Genomic DNA, 18,056 nt, shown 5'->3' with positions numbered 1-18,056 from the left:
TCTTGAGTAAATGATATTTCTTTGCAAAAATAAGAATCTGGATAGTATAGACACATATTCAAAGTCCAAAGGCTATTTATTTATTTATTTAGGTATTGGCAACTGTACCGGGGCATTCTGCTACTGAGCTACATCCTCAGCCCTATTAATTGATTGATTCATTCTTTCTTGCATTTATTTTATTTTTCATTTTGAGACACGTTTTGATGAGTTACCCAGGCTGACCTGGAATGATCCTCCTACCTCAGTCTTCTGAGGAGTGGGACTACAGGTGTGCACCACCATACCAGGCTCAAAGAAAGGCCAGCTATTAGTATGACTAAAAGAGGGAGGTGGGCCTCACAAAGTGGCTATTCGAATTATAGTATATCAGCCAGGGCAAGTTATATAAACTCTTATCCCTAGTATTGTTACCCACATAACAGGATAAAGTTATTCTTCTTCTTAGGAAAGTTTAAGGGCAATGTAAAATAATATTCATAAAGAATGAGAAATGAAGTAATGGCTTAATTAACAGAATTAGGCCCATTCACCTGCCTAGACACATCAGCTGGGATCATCAGCCTACTTAATAGCCACAAAACTGAACTGGTCAATTGCAGTCCCCCTAAATCTTTACCTTTAACATTTAACCAATTAACTCAGTGTCTCCAGAGATACCTTTGTCCCCATGATCACCATCATGAAATAGCTGAAGATCTGAATCCTTCTCTGGGCACCTGATTTGTCTTCCAATCCATACCCCAAGGTCAAGCAGAAAACTCTTAGAAAGTGCAAATGTGACAATGCTACCCTCTGCCTGGTTCTGTTGAATTGTGCCTTCCCACCCAAGTCTTGAATTAGTGCCTATGACTGGCTAGAAATACTTTTCCTAAAATGCTGTATTCTTTGATTGCCGAATTAATTATGTGGGATTACATAATAATCAATTGCTGATTGTCAGCTACGAAAACTGAGTTGTTTAGAATACATGATTTCAAAGGCAGCAGAATACAACATACACTAGTATGGCAGTATGTAAAAAAGTGGATGTGTAACCGATGTGAATCTGCAATATGTACATGGGGTAAAAATGGGAGTTCATAATCCACTTGAATCAAATGTATGAAATATGATATGTCAAGAGCTTTGTAATGTTTTGAACCACTAATAATAAAAAAAATTAAAAAATAGAATACATGATTTCATTTTATTAGTCTTATTTATTTATAATATTTATTATCATACATGGCTATTACAGTCTAAGAAACATGTATCAGACCCTCTTGAAAAAAATTATTTACCCACTAGCATTAGGAAAACACTGTTCAGTTACTATGATGCAGCAATCTAGGAGTCACCTATACCACCCTTCGACTATTCCCCTACCGCCACCCCGCCCCTGCAAGATCTTCAAGCTCAACCAGGTGGGGCCACCAGTTTCCCCACAGTAGACCTTGCTAATCAGGCTGCAGCCTTAATTATAAGTGAATTTTGAAGAAAGCAGGCTTAAAAACTTCCTAAACTACTAATTCTTTTATAGCCATGAAGTGTTATCAAACTTCCCAATATACATAGCTAAGTTCCAGGACGAAAATTATAACAACAACAACAACAACAACAACAAAAGGTCCTTTAGTCAGCAGTATCAACTTTTTATCAAAACCATCTTTTACCTACACATCCAAACACCTAGCTCACAAAAATAACAGTTTTTAAAGCTACTTTAACTGAAGAGATTATTTTAACCAGGTTACTACAGATTCATTTTTTATTTTTAAAAGTCTGGCTCATAGCAGTAGTTATTTTCTTGCCTTTCAGACAAGAAAAGCATATAAGGGACATGTGACGACTACTAACAACACAAACCAGACTGTTTAAATTTTACTACATGAATCCTTTCACTGTCAATAAAGTATGAGTTACAGGGAGATCATCTTCATGTTTATTAAATTTAGAGAATAGTTGAAATAACCCAATCAACAAATGGGCCAAGGACCTGAACAGACACTTCTCAGAGGAGGACATACAATCAATCAACAAGTACATGAAAAAATGCTCACCATCTCTAGCAGTCAGAGAAATGCGAATCAAAACCACCCTAAGATACCATCTCACTCCAGTAAGATTGGCAGCCATTAAGAAGTCAAACAAGTGCTGGCGAGGATGTGGGGAAAAGGGTACACTTGTACATTGCTGGTGGGACTGCAAACTGGTGTGGCCAATTTGGAAAGCAGTATGGAGATTCCTGGGAAAGCTGGGAATGGAACCACCATTTGACCCAGCTATTGCCCTTCTTGGACTATTCCCTGAAGACCTTAAAAGAGAGTACTATAGGGATACTGCTACATCGATGTTCATAGCAGCACAATTCACAATAGCTAGAATGTGGAACCAACCTAGATGCCCTTCAATAGATGAATGGACAAAAAAATGTGGCATTTATACATAATGGAGTATTACTCTGCACTAAAAAATGACAAACTCATGGAATTTGCAGGGAAATGGATGGCATTAGAGCAGATTATGCTAAGTGAAACTAGCCAATCCCTAAAAAACAAATGCCAAATGTCTTCTTTGATATAAGGAGAGCAACTAATAACAGAGCAGAGAGGAAGAGCATGAGAAAAAGATTAACATTAAACAGGGATGAGAGGTGGGAGGGAAAGGGAGAGAGAAGGGAAATTGTATGGAAATGGAAGGAGACTCTCATTGTCATACAAAATTACATATAAGAGGATGTGAGGGGAAAGGGAAAAAAAATGGAGAGAAATGAATTACAGTAGATGGGGTAGAGAGAGAAGATGGGAGGGGAGGGGAGGGGGGATAGTAGAGGATAGGAAAGGTAGCAGAATACAACAGTCACTAGTATGGCAATACGTAAACACGTGGCTGTGTAACCGATGTGATTCTGCAATCTGTATACGGGGTAAAAATGGGAGTTCATAACCCACCTGAATCAAATGTATGAAGTATGATATGTCAAGAGCTTTGTAATGTTTTGAACAACCAATAAAAAAAATAGTTGCGATTTTAGGCATCTCATTTAGAAGTTACAGTTTTTGTAAACTTTTTGTGGCCTTTATTATAAGGAAATAAACTGGAGGTCAGGATTATAGTCTATTGCAATCATGGTACTAGATGATTAATTCCTTCTGTTTGTACAGAAGAAAAATGGGAATGCTATTTTAAGTTATTTTAAGTTAGGTACATGAACAAAACTGGTTTTATTTGTTCACAGCAATGGCCAGAAATCTAGAATGAGAATGTAAGTCTTATGGACTGAGATACATGTTCTTTTTCCTCTTTATCTTATTGTGTTAATTCAGACCTAATTTATAAGTTTATAAGAGCTTTTATCAAAACTCTTTTGAGTTCAAAAGGAATGGAAACGACATCTCAAAGGAGAACATAAGTGACAGCAAATACTAAGTCCTCTTCTGATTATGTGCCTACTGTATTTAGGGAAAGGGTCTCCAGAATTATATCCCTAAAATTATGTTTCTAGTGAGATTTTAGATCCTGGACTTTCCTCACCCAGAGTACTGCCTGTCTGTAAAGCATTTCTTCCCATCTGTCATCCAGTCAATCATCCAGCCCTGTCATTCCCTTCCAAATTATTTCTCAAGCTCTGTCATTCCACTTCCATCATCAAGACTGCATTATTTCCTGCCTTGCCTAGTAAGTTCCTTTCACTTATCTCCTTTCATCACCCTTTGTCTCTCTCTAACCAATTCTCTACTGTGCAGCCAGAGTGATTTTTTAATAACAAATCATGACATTTTCACACTACCACCATTTGAGAGCTTCTTGTATTCTAAAATGACATCCAACATTTTCATGGCTTATGAGAGTTTGACACATCCTGTCACTGGACTGCTATCTGCCTGTCTTTGTGCCATTCTGTACTTGCTTGCTTGACCCAGTCTCTCTGTTCCATTCCTTGAAGAAGCCCTACTTTGTGCTTAGGAAACTGCACAAATGACATCACACCATTCCTGGAACTTCTCTATCTACTCTGTGAACCTACTTTGTAGACTGCTCTTTGCCTTTCTGGCTTCCCAAGAAGCACTTTTCAAATGCAGAAGACAAATAAGGCTTGAAAAGGGAATGCTGTCATTGTGAAGGCTTTGTTAAGTCCTTGGCCAAAGGGCCAGGCATCAAAATAAAAAGGTCATGGAGAACTCAAAGAATAATTTGCCCTGTAGGTGGTCAACTCATTAAGACTCTTATATCCAAGTGGACAGAAATCCTTCCAACACTGGTGGATAAAATCCTCCTTTCCAGATGTCAAGTTCAACAGTGACTATTTAAAGTGCCAGCAAAAGATATATACAATTATTGGGAGATAAGCTCACATAATAAAATTATGTGGGCTTTCTGTTTCAAATCTCATTTTCCTTGTAAAATATATATATATATATATCCATTTCAAATGGGTCTGTGGATAGTAATCAACACATATTTTCTTCTGTAGTTTGATCAACATTAGCTTCAAGGCATATTAACCTACACCATCAGGCTCAAAAATTAAAAGAGGTTAATTTTAAAGAAAATCAATAAAAAATTGACAACAATGGAAAATTTCAATTAAGAGTATAATATTACATTCATTTTCAAAGTTGCTAAGAGTTACTGGAAATAAACACATCATCACCAGGATGGCAAAACTGGAAAAAAAAAAAAAAACAGGGATTTACAGGAGTTTTACATATTTCAAAACTTAAATAAATAAAAGTTTTATTATTGAATCTGACAGCATTGTAATGCCCATGTTAATGATGGGTGACACATCATGCCAAGGCTGGAAAAAGAAGAAAAGACTGTGTAGTGAATGCAAAATTCTTATTATCAATTTGTAAATTAACTCTGAAAGGACTAATGAGTAGCATATTGTTTCCCAGAATTAGGGTCACCACCATATGGAGGTCTACAGATAAAGCCACAGTCTGTCAATTTGTATGTTTAAAAAGTTCACCTAAAGAGGAAACCATGAAAATATCACTATAAAAGGAGAACTACATTGAGTATCTTTGTACTCTTGGTTTAATTAGGTTCAGGAAGGAAGGAAGGAAGGAAGAAAATAAATGGAAGGCAATGGTACTTTAAAAACCTGGAGCATTATGGGGAGTGTTCTAAAGTACACCCCATCTCTGGGTGAGGAAGACCTGGGGGAAGGAAAGAGAGTAGCTTTCAATACCTCTGCAGATGATTTCAGGTAAGACTATGAATTGAGACAGATTAAAAGGATGAAGTGCAATGAATTAGAAGCACCGTTTCTTTGGCCAATTTCTACTCAGCATCTAAATCATGGTAAGAACTGTATTGTGATAATGTGTCAACCATTATCCAATTTGTAAAATTACCTAACTGTCCAAGCCATCTTAACTGACAAACTATCTCCCTGGTCCAAGACAAGAAGAGCAGGCCCTGAAAGGAACATACAGACAAGCTGTGTGCCATTGTTTTTTTCTTCAGGGCAAGGAGTCCTGAAGAACTGTGTGTTTTAAAAAAGGATGGTCCAAATGAGACCCAGACAAGAGAAGTCTAGAAGAATAAGCAGTCAGTGTTCTTAGACTTAAAACTGCTGTTTCTTTTATTGTAAGATGAGAGGCCTAAATCAGATTCAATTAAATGCCTTCCTTCACAAGGAGTTTGTGATTCTATGATGGGAAAATGCATGAAGAATCGAAGGTTAGCTCTACTTGATTCATGAACTACTAGTGAAACTGAAAAAGCAGCCAGAGTCCCAGTTACAATCTTAATTATGAACCAGATGTCACCTGTGTCCACATCTTAATTACCATGTGTAAGTGGTAATTCTCCATTACAGAACTCTCCTTCAATTACAGGCTGGTATGCCCAAATACCTAGTCAATGTCCCCACTGAAAACGTTTATGGACACCTAAGATTCAATATGTCTTAAATTGTACCCATGGTGTTGCCTCATCCAAACATTCCATTTCATTTCCATGATCTTTTGATTCACTATATAAGTCTTCTCCTCTTTTCACAGCCTGTGTACTTGATTCCTCATAGAGAAATCGGAAATCACCCTAAGACTCCTTTCTCTCATGCCCATAAATACTTACTTATTTTTAATTCCTATTGATTTTTCTCTCCTGAGTATATCAAGTATCTGTTTATAATCAATATCATGAGCATGGTATCTAGACCACGTATCTATCATGTCTACCATGGACAACTCAAAAATACCCAATCTTCAAAGATAAACACGAGCCTTCTCTGCACCCACACACCCAAGAAAGACAGTTTAGAATTGGAATTTGAGGCAAGTTACCCATTGGCTTAAAGTACCTCAAAAGGTTCATGTTTGTAGACTAAAGATCGGAAACCTTTGAGGTTCTGCATGGTCTGTTGTAGACCTACCTTAATAGCCTAATCTTCCTTTTCTATGATCTCATTAGCTTGCTTTCAGTCCCTTGTACCTGTCAAATTCCTTAATGCTTTGCATGATCCTGGTATCCGCTGTTCCTTTTGCCTGACATGCTCCATTTCAGAGCTCAATTCAGACATTCCATTGTCAGACTGGTGTTCCCTGAGATAATCCCAATCTCACCTATTATAAGATTTATTAATTTTAGCAAGGATTATACTGTTTATTAAGGATTTACTATATGCAAGCACTATTTTAGGTACAGTCCTGCATATTAATTCATCTTTACTATAATATGATGAGTAGATGCTCCATAATATTTTTAAATGCATGAATAACAAATGAATGAGATAAAAAATCAAGGTGATTCTATACCCTTATAATTCTATAGTTGTATATTTTACAAAATGTCTATGTCTACAGATTTCTGATAGTGATTTGCATACATTGAGGTCATAAACAATAAAATGTCCTGCATTTGAGGAAGTGTTACCTAGGAAAAGTCTAACACCTTGAAGGTTGACTATCTTTCAAAAGAAAGTATGTTAATTGAATACAAAGAGGAGAGAATACTAGCAATTTTAGAATGTGGAGCTGAAGGCCCTTTTAGGAGTATATGTATGTACACCCACATAGATATGTGATTAAGATGGTACCTAAAAACTTATCAGAGTTTTTATCCAGGCAACTGTACATTTTCTATAGCAATTTAGACCTTTTTTTTTTTATCTTTGTAAACATTTAATCTGCTAAAAAGCAGAGCTTAAGATGATTTTTAATAAATTCAGTTCACAGAGTGTAACCAAGACTTGGAATAAGTTGCATCATTTTAAAAATTAAAATATTTTTAAAAGGGGATGATCTTATTGGAAATTATTTAGCATAGTCAATACTTTGAGTCTGAAGTAATTGGTGAGCCCCAACCTGCGATATTTTTGCACTTACCCTACAATAGTGACTGACACACAAATGATACTTAGTAAACTAAAATAAGAAAACATTGTTCTTAAACCATTCACTTTCTGAAATGATCTATGTCAGTCAGAATGGATAGCTACTCATCACTGTAATCCATAGGTACTCGGGCTAAGTCAATGGCCTAGGCATTTTCATTTTATCAGGTAGAACCATATTATTTTTCAAAATGGAGAATTTATATTTCCACCAACAGTTTATAATGTTCATCAATTTTTAAAATTAATTAACTTTACTTAGGTATATAGATGACAGCGGAATGCATTTTCATTCATTGTACACAGCTTCTCATTTCTCTGGTTGTACATGATGTAGCGCTGCACCATATGCGCAGTTCCTCCATTTTCCCCATCACCTCCCCACCCGCCCCCGCCACCCCTGTTATGGATCAGCATCCACTTATTAGAGAGAACATTTGGCCTTTGTTTTTTGGGGATTGGCTTATTTAGCTTAGCATGATATTCTCCAACTCCATCCTGTTACCTTCAAATGCCGTAATTTTAATCTCTTTCAATGCTGAGTAATATTCCATTGTGTACATATACCACAATTTCTTTATCCATTCATCTATTGAGGGGCATTTAGGTTGCTTCCACAGTTTACCTATTGTGAATTGAGCTGCTATAAACATTGATGCCAATGTGCTACTACAGTATACTGATTTTAAGTTCTTTGTGTATAGACTGAGGAGTGGGATAGCTGGGTCACATGGTGATTCCATTCCAAGTTTTCCAAGGAATCCCCATACTACTTTCCAGAGTAGTTTCATCAATTTGCAGAACCACTAGCAATGTATGAGTGTGCCTTTTCCCCACCTCCCTTCCAAAATGTTTTGTGGTCTGTGTTCTTGAGAACTGCCATTCTGACTGGCCTCAGATGAAATCTTAGAGTAGTTTTGATCTGCATTTCTTTAATTACTAGAGATGCTGAACATTTTTTTTTCATATATTTGTTAATCAAATGTATATCTTCTTCTGAGAAGTGTCTGTTCAGTTCCTTAGCCCATTTATGGATTGGGTTGTTTGGGGTTTTTTGGTATTAAGTTTTTTGATTTTTTTATGTATGCTGGAGAATAGTGCTCTATTTGACATGAGTGTGGCAACAATTTGCTCCCAAATTGTAGGCTCTTTGTTCACCTCATTGATCGTTTCTTTTGCTGAGAAGAAGCTTTTTGGTTTGAGTCATCCATTTATTAATTCTTGATTTTATTTCTTATGCTTTAGGAGTCTTGCTAAGTAAATTGGGGGCCTGATCTGACATGATGAAGATTTAGGCCTACTTTTTCCTTTATAAGGCACAGGATCTCTGGTCTAATTCCTAGATCTTTGATCCACTTTGAGTTGAGTTTTGTCTATGGTGAGAGATAGGGGTTTAGTTTCACTTTGCTGCATATGGCTTTCCAGTTTTCCCAGCATGATTTGTTGAAGAGGCTATCTTTTCTCCAATGTATGTTTTTGGGACCTTTGTCCAGCATGAGATAACTGTATTTTTGTGGGTTTGTCTCTGTGTCTTCTGTTCTGTACCATTGGTCTATATGTCTATTTTTTGTGCCAATACAATGCTGTTTTTGTTACTATAGCTTTGTAGTGTAGTTTAAGGTCTGGTATTATTACGCCTCCTGCTTCACTCTTCTTGCTAAGGATTGCTTTGGCCATTCTGGGTACCTTATTTTTCCAAATGAATTTCATGATTGCTTTTTCTATTTATATAAGGAATGATGATGGGTTTTTAATTGGAATTACATTGAATCTGTATAGTGCTTTGGGTTGTATGGCCATTTCGAAAATATTGATTTTGCCTATCCAAGAGCAGGGGAGATCTTTCCATTTTTTAAGGTCTTCTTCAATCTCTTTCCTTAGTGTTCTGTAGTTTTCATTGTAGAGGTCTTTCACCTCTTTTGTTGATTCCTAAGCATTTATTTATTTATCTATTTATTTATTTATTTTTGAGGCTATTGTGAATGGGGTAGTTTTCCTAATTTCTCTGTCAGAGGATTCATCACTGATGTATAGAAATGCTTTTGATTTATGGGTATTGATTTTATATCCTGCTACTTTGATGAATTCATTTATTAATTCTAGAAGTTTTCTGGTGGAGTTTTTGGATCTTCTAAGTATATAATCGCGTCGTCAGCAAATAATGATAGTTTGAGTTCTTCTTTCCCTATTTGTATCCCTTTAGTTTCTTTCATCTAATTACTCCAGAGTTTCAACGACTATGTTGCCTAGAAGTTGAAAGAGGGAATCCCTGTCTTGTCCCAGTTTTTAGAGGGAATGATTCTAATTTTTCTCCATGTAGAATGATGCTGGCCTTGGGTTTAGCATAGATAACTTTTACAATGTTGAAGTATGCTCCTACAATCCCAAGTTTTTCTAGTGTTTTTAATATGAAAGGGTACTGTGTTTTGTCAAATGTCTTCTATGCATCAATTGGTATAACCATATGATTCTTATCTTTAAGTCTATTGATGTGATGAATTATATTTATTGATTTCTCTTGCATCCCTGGAATGAACTCCATTTGATCATGGTGCACTATTTTTAAATATGTTTTTGTATATGATTTGCTAGAATTTTAGTGAGAATTTTGCATCAATGTTCATCAAGGATATTGGTCTGAAATTTTCTTTCCTTAATGTATCTCTGCCTGGTTTTCATATCAGGATGATACTAGCTTCGTAGAATGAGTTTGGAAGAGTTCATTCCTTTTCTATTTCATGAAATAATTTCAGGAATATTGGCATTAATTCTTCTCTACCTTGTGGACTTACAGCATTCCTGAACATTTCTAGTACCTTACTGTTTAGGGGGAGACAAATAATACCAACAACCAGAGCAAACAACATCTGGCATTAAACCAAATAATTCCTGTGATGATGTCTATAATGGTAATTATCACAATAAATAGAAATGATATAATCAATTATTGCCTAAAATTTTTAAAAAGTATATTTGCAAAAGGGTTACAATTTCAAATGGTAGACAGGGATAGAACAGAAATGATAAAGGATATGATGATTATGAGGGAGGAGAAGAGAAGCAGAAGTAAAATCTAAAGGAACAGTGAGAAAGAATACCAGAGACTGGCTATTAGTAGAAGAGACAAAGAGAATCAAGGGCACATGATGAAGACACGAATTGGTGTGAATATACTTTGTATACAGCCAGAGATATGAAAAGTTGTGCTGCATATGTGTAATAAGAATTGTAATGCATTCCACTGTCATATATAAATAAAAATAAATTTAAAAAAATGACAATTGCAAAAAAAAGTAATTAAGGGCAACAGGCAAGAGTGAAAAAAATAAAGTAAAAATTTTAAAAATAAAAATAAAAGAAAACAAAACTGAAATATAATAATCAAACATTCTATTCCTCAAAAAACTGATCCATAAAAAGCAACTGGCTTCAAAAATGCTATAAATGAGAGAAAGAAAAGATATGAATATGTATAAATATCACGAATCATTAAGATCACAATTAAACAGAGAAAAGAAAGGAAGAAGGAGGGAAAAAAAATCTCAATGAAAAGTTAAAGAATTATTTCCCTTGGAGTTCAAAAGCTTCTCAGATTCTCTTCTTAGCAGTGTTAGTTGGGGTTCTCTGGAGGGTGATGCTCCACCCTTGGGTAAATTTCTCAAGTGAGTGAGGGAATCCTGTATGCAGAATTCCTAGAAGCAGGGTTTAGGCTTAGGTGGGCTCCAGTTTCTTTGCTGAATACAAGTTGGTCTGGAGATTTTTAAATCAGCACATCTCCAGGGCCCAGAAATTGCAGTCTATGCTAGAAGATTTCACTTCAGAGATCTCCCCTGGCTTCTACACATGTGGTGGAGGAGGCAATTCTTAGTCCCCTACATCACCTGTGCACCCCATGTTTTCTGGTCTCAGTTTCAATCTCCAAATTCAGTCTGTCTCACTTTTGAATTCTCAGCCAGGCCTATCTTTCCCAGCCAGTCCTGAAAGCAGCCAGATTGGAGGGGAGAGGGAGAGCCAGGTAGGTTTCTGCGACCAGTTGTTTCCACATTTGATTTTCTCCTAGTCACTTAGGCACACTCTATGTCATGCAGTGTGGGTTTGCCAGGCCTGTATTTTGGGTCAGTCTCAGGTTTACCAGTAATCCGCTCCCCCAGCAGCTGACCCGTATGCTGAAGCTGCATAATGGTTCCTTTCACTGTCCTCTGCAGATAGCCTGGAGAGACGTGACTTCTTTCCTGCACAAGGATATTGTGCAGTGTGCCTTTCAGTTTAGTTGGGTGGTGTCTTTGATGTCTAAACTCTCCATACCCAGACACACCCCTGGATTCCAAAATGTGGCTTCCTTTAATTCCCTTATCCCTCCATTCTGCTTGCAAAGTGACTACTCTGGCTGGTTTCTCCAGCCACGGTAGCAGATGTAGGTAGCTCTGGGATTTTTTTCCTTATTCTCTTACTTCCAACCTCCCAAGTCCCCAATCTGCTCTAAACATCCACTACAAAATTCCAGTAGCATCCCTCAATTTTCTTTTTGTTCACCCACCCTGTTTGGATTCTACCTGTCTGCTTTCTTGGTTGCATGCTATAGAGCAGTCAGCAAAGTGATCTTCTCTAGTCTGTCATCTTGAAACTTTGTACATTATGTTTGTAAGACTTATCTTTTAAATCTGTATGATTTGCTCAAAGTCGTATGTGTATCATTCTAAGGGGAAAGTATACAACCTACATTTACAATATGAACATTATTTATCCTAAGGTACTACATATTTTCATGTTTGTTTTCAAGAGGGACAAAGTAACAGATAATTATTGTTGTTAAAAGATGATTTAGCAATGACAAAATTAGGAAAAATATAGCAATCATTTTTTATAAGAATCATTCAAGCCATAAATGCATACTATGTAATTCCCATAGTCTGTTACTCTGAAAGAAGGCACATAATGTTTGTCATACATATCAATTCCTGTTGGATGCCTAAAATTTTGTCCTGTTTTTTAAAAAAATGGCCCCTTATTTTTGTGATGATAAAACTAGACTGCTGTACCACTTCATTACCATTTTATAGTGAAATATTAGATGAATATTGGACCAGGAGGATTAACAGACTTATGATCATAAATTGCTGTGCAATGAGCTATACTTAGGCAATAAATATTTTTATTTAAACTTTAAAAGTTTATGTCATAAAAATGATTTCATTATGTAAACCATCAAATATATATGGTCATTTTCTTCTAGTATCAGAAATTCATAATACTTTTTTCTAACTCTCTGGATGATTTTAAGCCTTTACTTGACCTTCACAATATTCTAATCTTTATTATAAAGATTGCACTTAAATCAGACATTAGTTTTGAAAAGTATCCTGTTACTCAAACAACAATAATTTTCAAATAATAATTGTTAGAGGTAACTGTGTCAAAACATACAAACAGGGCTGGGATTGTGGATCTATGGTACAATGCTTGCCTAGCATGCGTGAGGCACTGGGTTCAATTCCCAACACCACATAAAAATCAACAAACAAATAAAGGTGCTGTGTCCATATACAACTAAAAAAATACATTTAAAACACACACACACACACACACACACCTAAAATGTCAAGAAAAAAAGTAGAGCCTGCAGAATTCCAACAGTGGTATCATTTTTGCCATAGTTGCTGAATAACCAAATAAAGAGCACTGCAGAAATAGTCTACACTGAGTTTAAGTTCTTTTATTAATGTACTTTTAAGTCTTCCTCGAATATGATAATGATAAGGACCACAAAAATCCGCAAGACAATAAAGAAACAGTTAAACATATTAGTGAGAAAGAAAGGTGTTATAACTATTTTCCAAAGCAAGTAGAGACCAAACTTTAGGACTAGAAAGACATAATAAATCTCTTCCTACTATTGTAATGAGATGCCACAACAATGTTCAGTTAAAAGCTCTAAGTGGACACCATGTGCAGTTTGATGTATAAATATAATGTTTTAATTTTACAGTTTTGTGCATGTATGTGCATGCACATGCCCTAGGGCATGAACCCAGAACCTTGCTCATGCTAACCCTGCATTCCCACTGAGCTATATCCTCTAACCCCAACATAGCAATGACATAAATTATTTACTCACTGAGTTGAGTTTTGTGCCCATGTGATTGAGGTTAAGGAGTACAAGGTTTTTTTTTTTTTTTCTTTTTGACACAGGGGATTGAACCCAGAGGGGATTAACCATAGAGCCACATCCCAACCCTTTTTTTAAAAATATTTTATTTTGAGACAGGGTCTTAGAGTTGCTTGGACCTCACTAAGTTGCTGAAGCTGGCTCTAAACTTAAAACCCTCCTGCCTCAGCCTCCTGGGCTGCTGAGATTACAGGCATGCTGGTTTTTCCTCTTTTTTTTTTTTTTTTTTCCTTTTAAATTTTAAGTCACTTCTTATTCTATCCATGTTTTAAAGGGGTTACTAGCCTTTTGGACTGATAAAAATCATTTAACTTAAAATTTATGCTGTCCCAAAATTAATTGAACTGTTAATTTTTTCTTTCATTAATTCACTTGTACATTCTTCAATCACTGTTTGTCTGTCTTTGCACCCATCCATTTATCACACAGTGTGCACAGTCAACACTTAATTGACTCTTAAGCCTATGGTGGGACATCGGAATGCTTCACTTTTTGCCACACTCACTGTCCAATTTCTGATCCTCTGGAAGAGCCATAATATTGGGGGAAAACGTTCTTTTCTATTTAAATTAATGCAGTTATGCCCATAAAATTCAGTGAAAAATAACTGCGAGAATATTCAGAGTTATGTGTATGTTACAAAATATTAATTACCAATTTGCTATTTCACCTGGAATAGCAATGTCACCGAGTCATTCATGAGCTAAATTACAGTTTTGCTATATTCCTGATTCAACATTACTCCCTAATTTAAAGAGAAATATCACCAAAATAATGTCTCAACAATTGACTTTTTTCCTTAATTTCATACACTCTCATGCCTTTGAAAATGCTATTTCTCATGGTACCTACCTACACCTTTCACATTTTCTTCCCTTCATATGTAAGCCCAACACCTAGGAAGCTCCTACTCATCTCTCAAATTTTAGAAAAGTTAAAGTCAAACAAAAACATTACCAAAATTAGATTAAGGAAACAGAACATAATGCAATCTCACCTGTATCTTGTACAAGTAGCATTCTGACTTGATGGAGCTACCGGTTTGAAAGTGATATGGGGAGAAACCTGGGCTGAGAGCAGAAATCCGAGAGCAAGAATAATGAGTGCCACAGTAGTACCTAGGGGGGAAAAATGTTTTACATCAGAGAGACGTTTGACAACATTTTTCCAAAGACTGGATTTCATGTATCGTACTTCTAAAAAATACCTTGATTTATCTTCTCTGGTTTAAAATAAAAGTTTCTACTATCTAAACAAATTATCAGAAAAGCTCACTAGGACATTGTGAGACATGAGGAAAGTAAAATTCAAAGCAAATACAATTATGAATCAAAAAGAAAACTGATGATTCTCCTCCTCTAAAAACAAAACGAAAGAAATACAAAGCAAAAACAACCAAACACCTAGAATTGCTGGATATCTTAAAGTAAGCAACATTATAGAGAGTCTAACAAGTCAGGAAGAACAAAACCCAACAGATGTACATCAACTATTCCTTTTGGTGCCAAGAAAATTGTTCTAATGGCCTTCGGTCATATAAGACCTAAATCAGTGGAACTAAAAAGTAACACTGATTATTTCTGAAGCAAGCAAGAGAGTGTTTATTATTAAAAAGAAAGTTTTCTTCTTTAAATTTAAGACTTTAAGGTATCAAGAATGAAATAACACATGACCTCATTTATCTTGCCTGTTGGCATTTGGGAATAGAATACTTACCTTTGGATTTAAAGGAAAGTTTTAGTAATTAAGACTATTAAAAAGACCGAAGTTTGAGTTCTTGATCAATGTCCTGATGGTAAACAAGAAGTTTTCAAATTTCTGATAATTGCTTCAGCCACAGAATTTTAAGGGTGAACAAAAAGAGTGATAGGAAGAAAGGCAAAATGGCTGCATTAATTTGTATAATTTATTTAAATTAGGCAACATAATTAAAATGTGAAATTTAGGGGGTGTCTTTATGTAGAAGTAAAGATTGTATTAGTTTAACTGAGAGGTAATTTAAGATGTGACCAAATATATGGTTAAAGAAATAGATAAAACAAGAATTTTAGAAAACACCATGGAGGTTCAGTGGGACTGTGTAATAACTGAAATGTTTGTTGGAATGTGTCAAGTTAAGCACCTTGGGAATGAGATGCCCTTGGAATCCGAGGGTTGTGCCTAAGTACTGAGCTCTGCTGTTTCTTGATTCCGATCTTGGACCTTTACAAACTTTGATTTTGTCTTCCATAAAATGGGACTTAGTGAAAATACTTACAGAATTACTGAAGTTTAAGTGTTATTATGCATTTGAAATATTTGTATAATAAAAATGCTCTGAAACATTTTTAAAAGTTAGTTATGCTGTAGTTATCATTAGAAGCAGTAGCAGCAAGAGTGGACCTTCAAAGTAGGAGAAAAAGTTGAATGAAAGAGAGACCTAAAGGGAAGATCAGAAGTCTGTTTTGCTAAACTAGGTCAATGGAGTCTTACACCAAAAATCACTGTGTGTTTTCTTCCTGTTTACTTAAAAAACTCAGACCACACTAGGTATAGCTTGAGCCTTTACTTTACTCAAAAGGCTATCAAGCCCTAAATGGAGAAATAGAAAAGAGATATACATTTGTTCTGAAAATCAAGCCTTTTCTTCAAACAAAACATGACTTTTACTGTTTATCTATTGAAGAACTTGAGTTTTAATTATTTGCCCAAACAATTTCCATAGCTCATTTCTGTGAAACAGGTAAAATAATTTCATCAGGAAATGCTGGTACTTGAAGGTGTGAATAAAGCTGATATTCTTCCTTCATAGTAATAATTCAATAACCTGTGCCCATGATAAATTGTAAATACTAAGTTGCATAACTATATATCAAATTCTAGTGCCTGGCACATATTTATCTCAGAAAGTAGTGGCTGACATATGTATTCAAGTTATATGGATTTTTATAATGTTGGTTATTTTTGAAAAAAAGAATAAGAACAAAAAAATGTTAAGATTATACAGTTCAAGTCATGAGTTAGTATGGTACAAATAACCTAGGTGAGTTATGTAATATGGATAATATAACTCTTGCTTCTGTGTCTAAAAAAAGTTCAATCCATCTTCAGAATTTTGGGAATGGAACATTCTGGATATGTAGAATTCCTAAATGCTTGAGGGTCAACCCTTCTTAAGCATATTTATTATATTATTAAACTAATTTGGATGGAAATATTTTAAAAGCTATACTTATATCTTTATCTTTTAAAATTTTCTGTGGCAATGTTTAGTCCTTGCTTCCTACTGGAGGAGATGCCTGGGATGCCCCTGCCCTCTGACTCAGCCTCTCCAGAAGATGGGGAGGAGAAGCATGGGCTTCATAGAGCTCCACAGGTAACTGTGATGCTCAGACAGAGATTAAAAACCCTTCTAACTACTTGTATTACCCTTTTTCTTTCATTTAGCAAGTTACAAATGTTTTATCAGTTGCTTGTTAGTATTAGAAATTACTATAGTTATTATCAAATGATTCATTACTATAACCTACATATTCTATATATATATATATATATATATATATATTATATACACATATATATTATATATATCCTCTATAACCTCTCTTTCTATAATATAAAAAATAAATCACAAAAAATCATATAAAATTAATAAAGTTCATTAGTGTAAGCTTAGTATAGGAAAGCTTTGGATGAAAGGCATTTCTCCTGTGTAGTGTGCAGTGTTGCTTCCTCCTGATATTTCAGGAAAAGAGTATCTCCTAACCAAGCACACTGGTAGATTTTAAACGTTTGGTAAAATTTTCCCCATAAAGATATTCTTCAAAGAAAGTGACGTAAGTTGGATAATAGCATTCTGAAGAATATCTCATTAATAAGCTATATTAAATACCCAGTACAGAGCTGGAATTATCTTTTAGAAAAAAATCATTTCCTTTCCTTAGTTCCCCTAATGTGTGCCTAAGTTTCACCAGCAGAACCTATCAAAATGCTCCAGCTCCAGACCCCATCTTCATAGATTCTAACTTAGATCTAAGATGGTGCCCACAAATTCACATTTTAAAATAAGTAGCACTGCTGCTTCTGAGAGAGACAGCCTATGAATAATGTTTTCAGAAATATTCCACTACCAAAATATGTGGTAGAAACGGCACGGTGTTTCTGGCCTTCTAAGATTTATTATAAATACTGTTACACAGACACAAGACTCCCAGTATTCAACAAGAGGCTGCTATTAAATTGTCATATTCAAAAAAAGACCAGTTTTTTTCAACAAGGTTTGAAAATATTAAAAATGAGAACATGATAAAATATGCCACATTTAAAATTATTGACAGCTTACATACATTTCTCTGTATAAAGAGTTTCTTTGGGATTAAACAGTTTATTTATAATAATTTTTAGGGGTTAATATCTATTCAAAAATTATCTTGATATGATTTAACCTATTTTTTCATATTTTTAATCCAATTTAAAAAATAAAACACAATATAGGGAATAAAACTGAATCCTAAGTTTAAAAATTCTAGGCTGTAGCCAATTTAAAAAATTTAAAATGAACATTTTCATAATACTCAGTGC

General features: G+C 35.1%; 1 protein-coding gene across 1 annotated transcript in view; it reads right to left on the bottom strand.

Moving 5' to 3' along the window:
• Slc2a13 (solute carrier family 2 member 13) overlaps window positions 1-18,056 on the bottom strand; it is a 323,327-nt gene that overhangs the window by 79,894 nt on the left and 225,377 nt on the right. The window contains exon 6 of the mRNA XM_026408520.2: window positions 14,494-14,614. Coding sequence (XP_026264305.1) covers window positions 14,494-14,614 — 121 coding nt within the window. The remainder of the gene's footprint in view (window positions 1-14,493; window positions 14,615-18,056) is intronic.

The sequence above is a fragment of the Urocitellus parryii genome, chromosome 5, assembly GCF_045843805.1.
Source record: "Urocitellus parryii isolate mUroPar1 chromosome 5, mUroPar1.hap1, whole genome shotgun sequence".
In the NCBI taxonomy this organism is placed as follows: Eukaryota; Metazoa; Chordata; class Mammalia; order Rodentia; family Sciuridae; genus Urocitellus; species Urocitellus parryii.
Note: the sequence above shows the minus strand (reverse complement) of the source record. Positions and strands in the feature narration are given on the sequence as shown.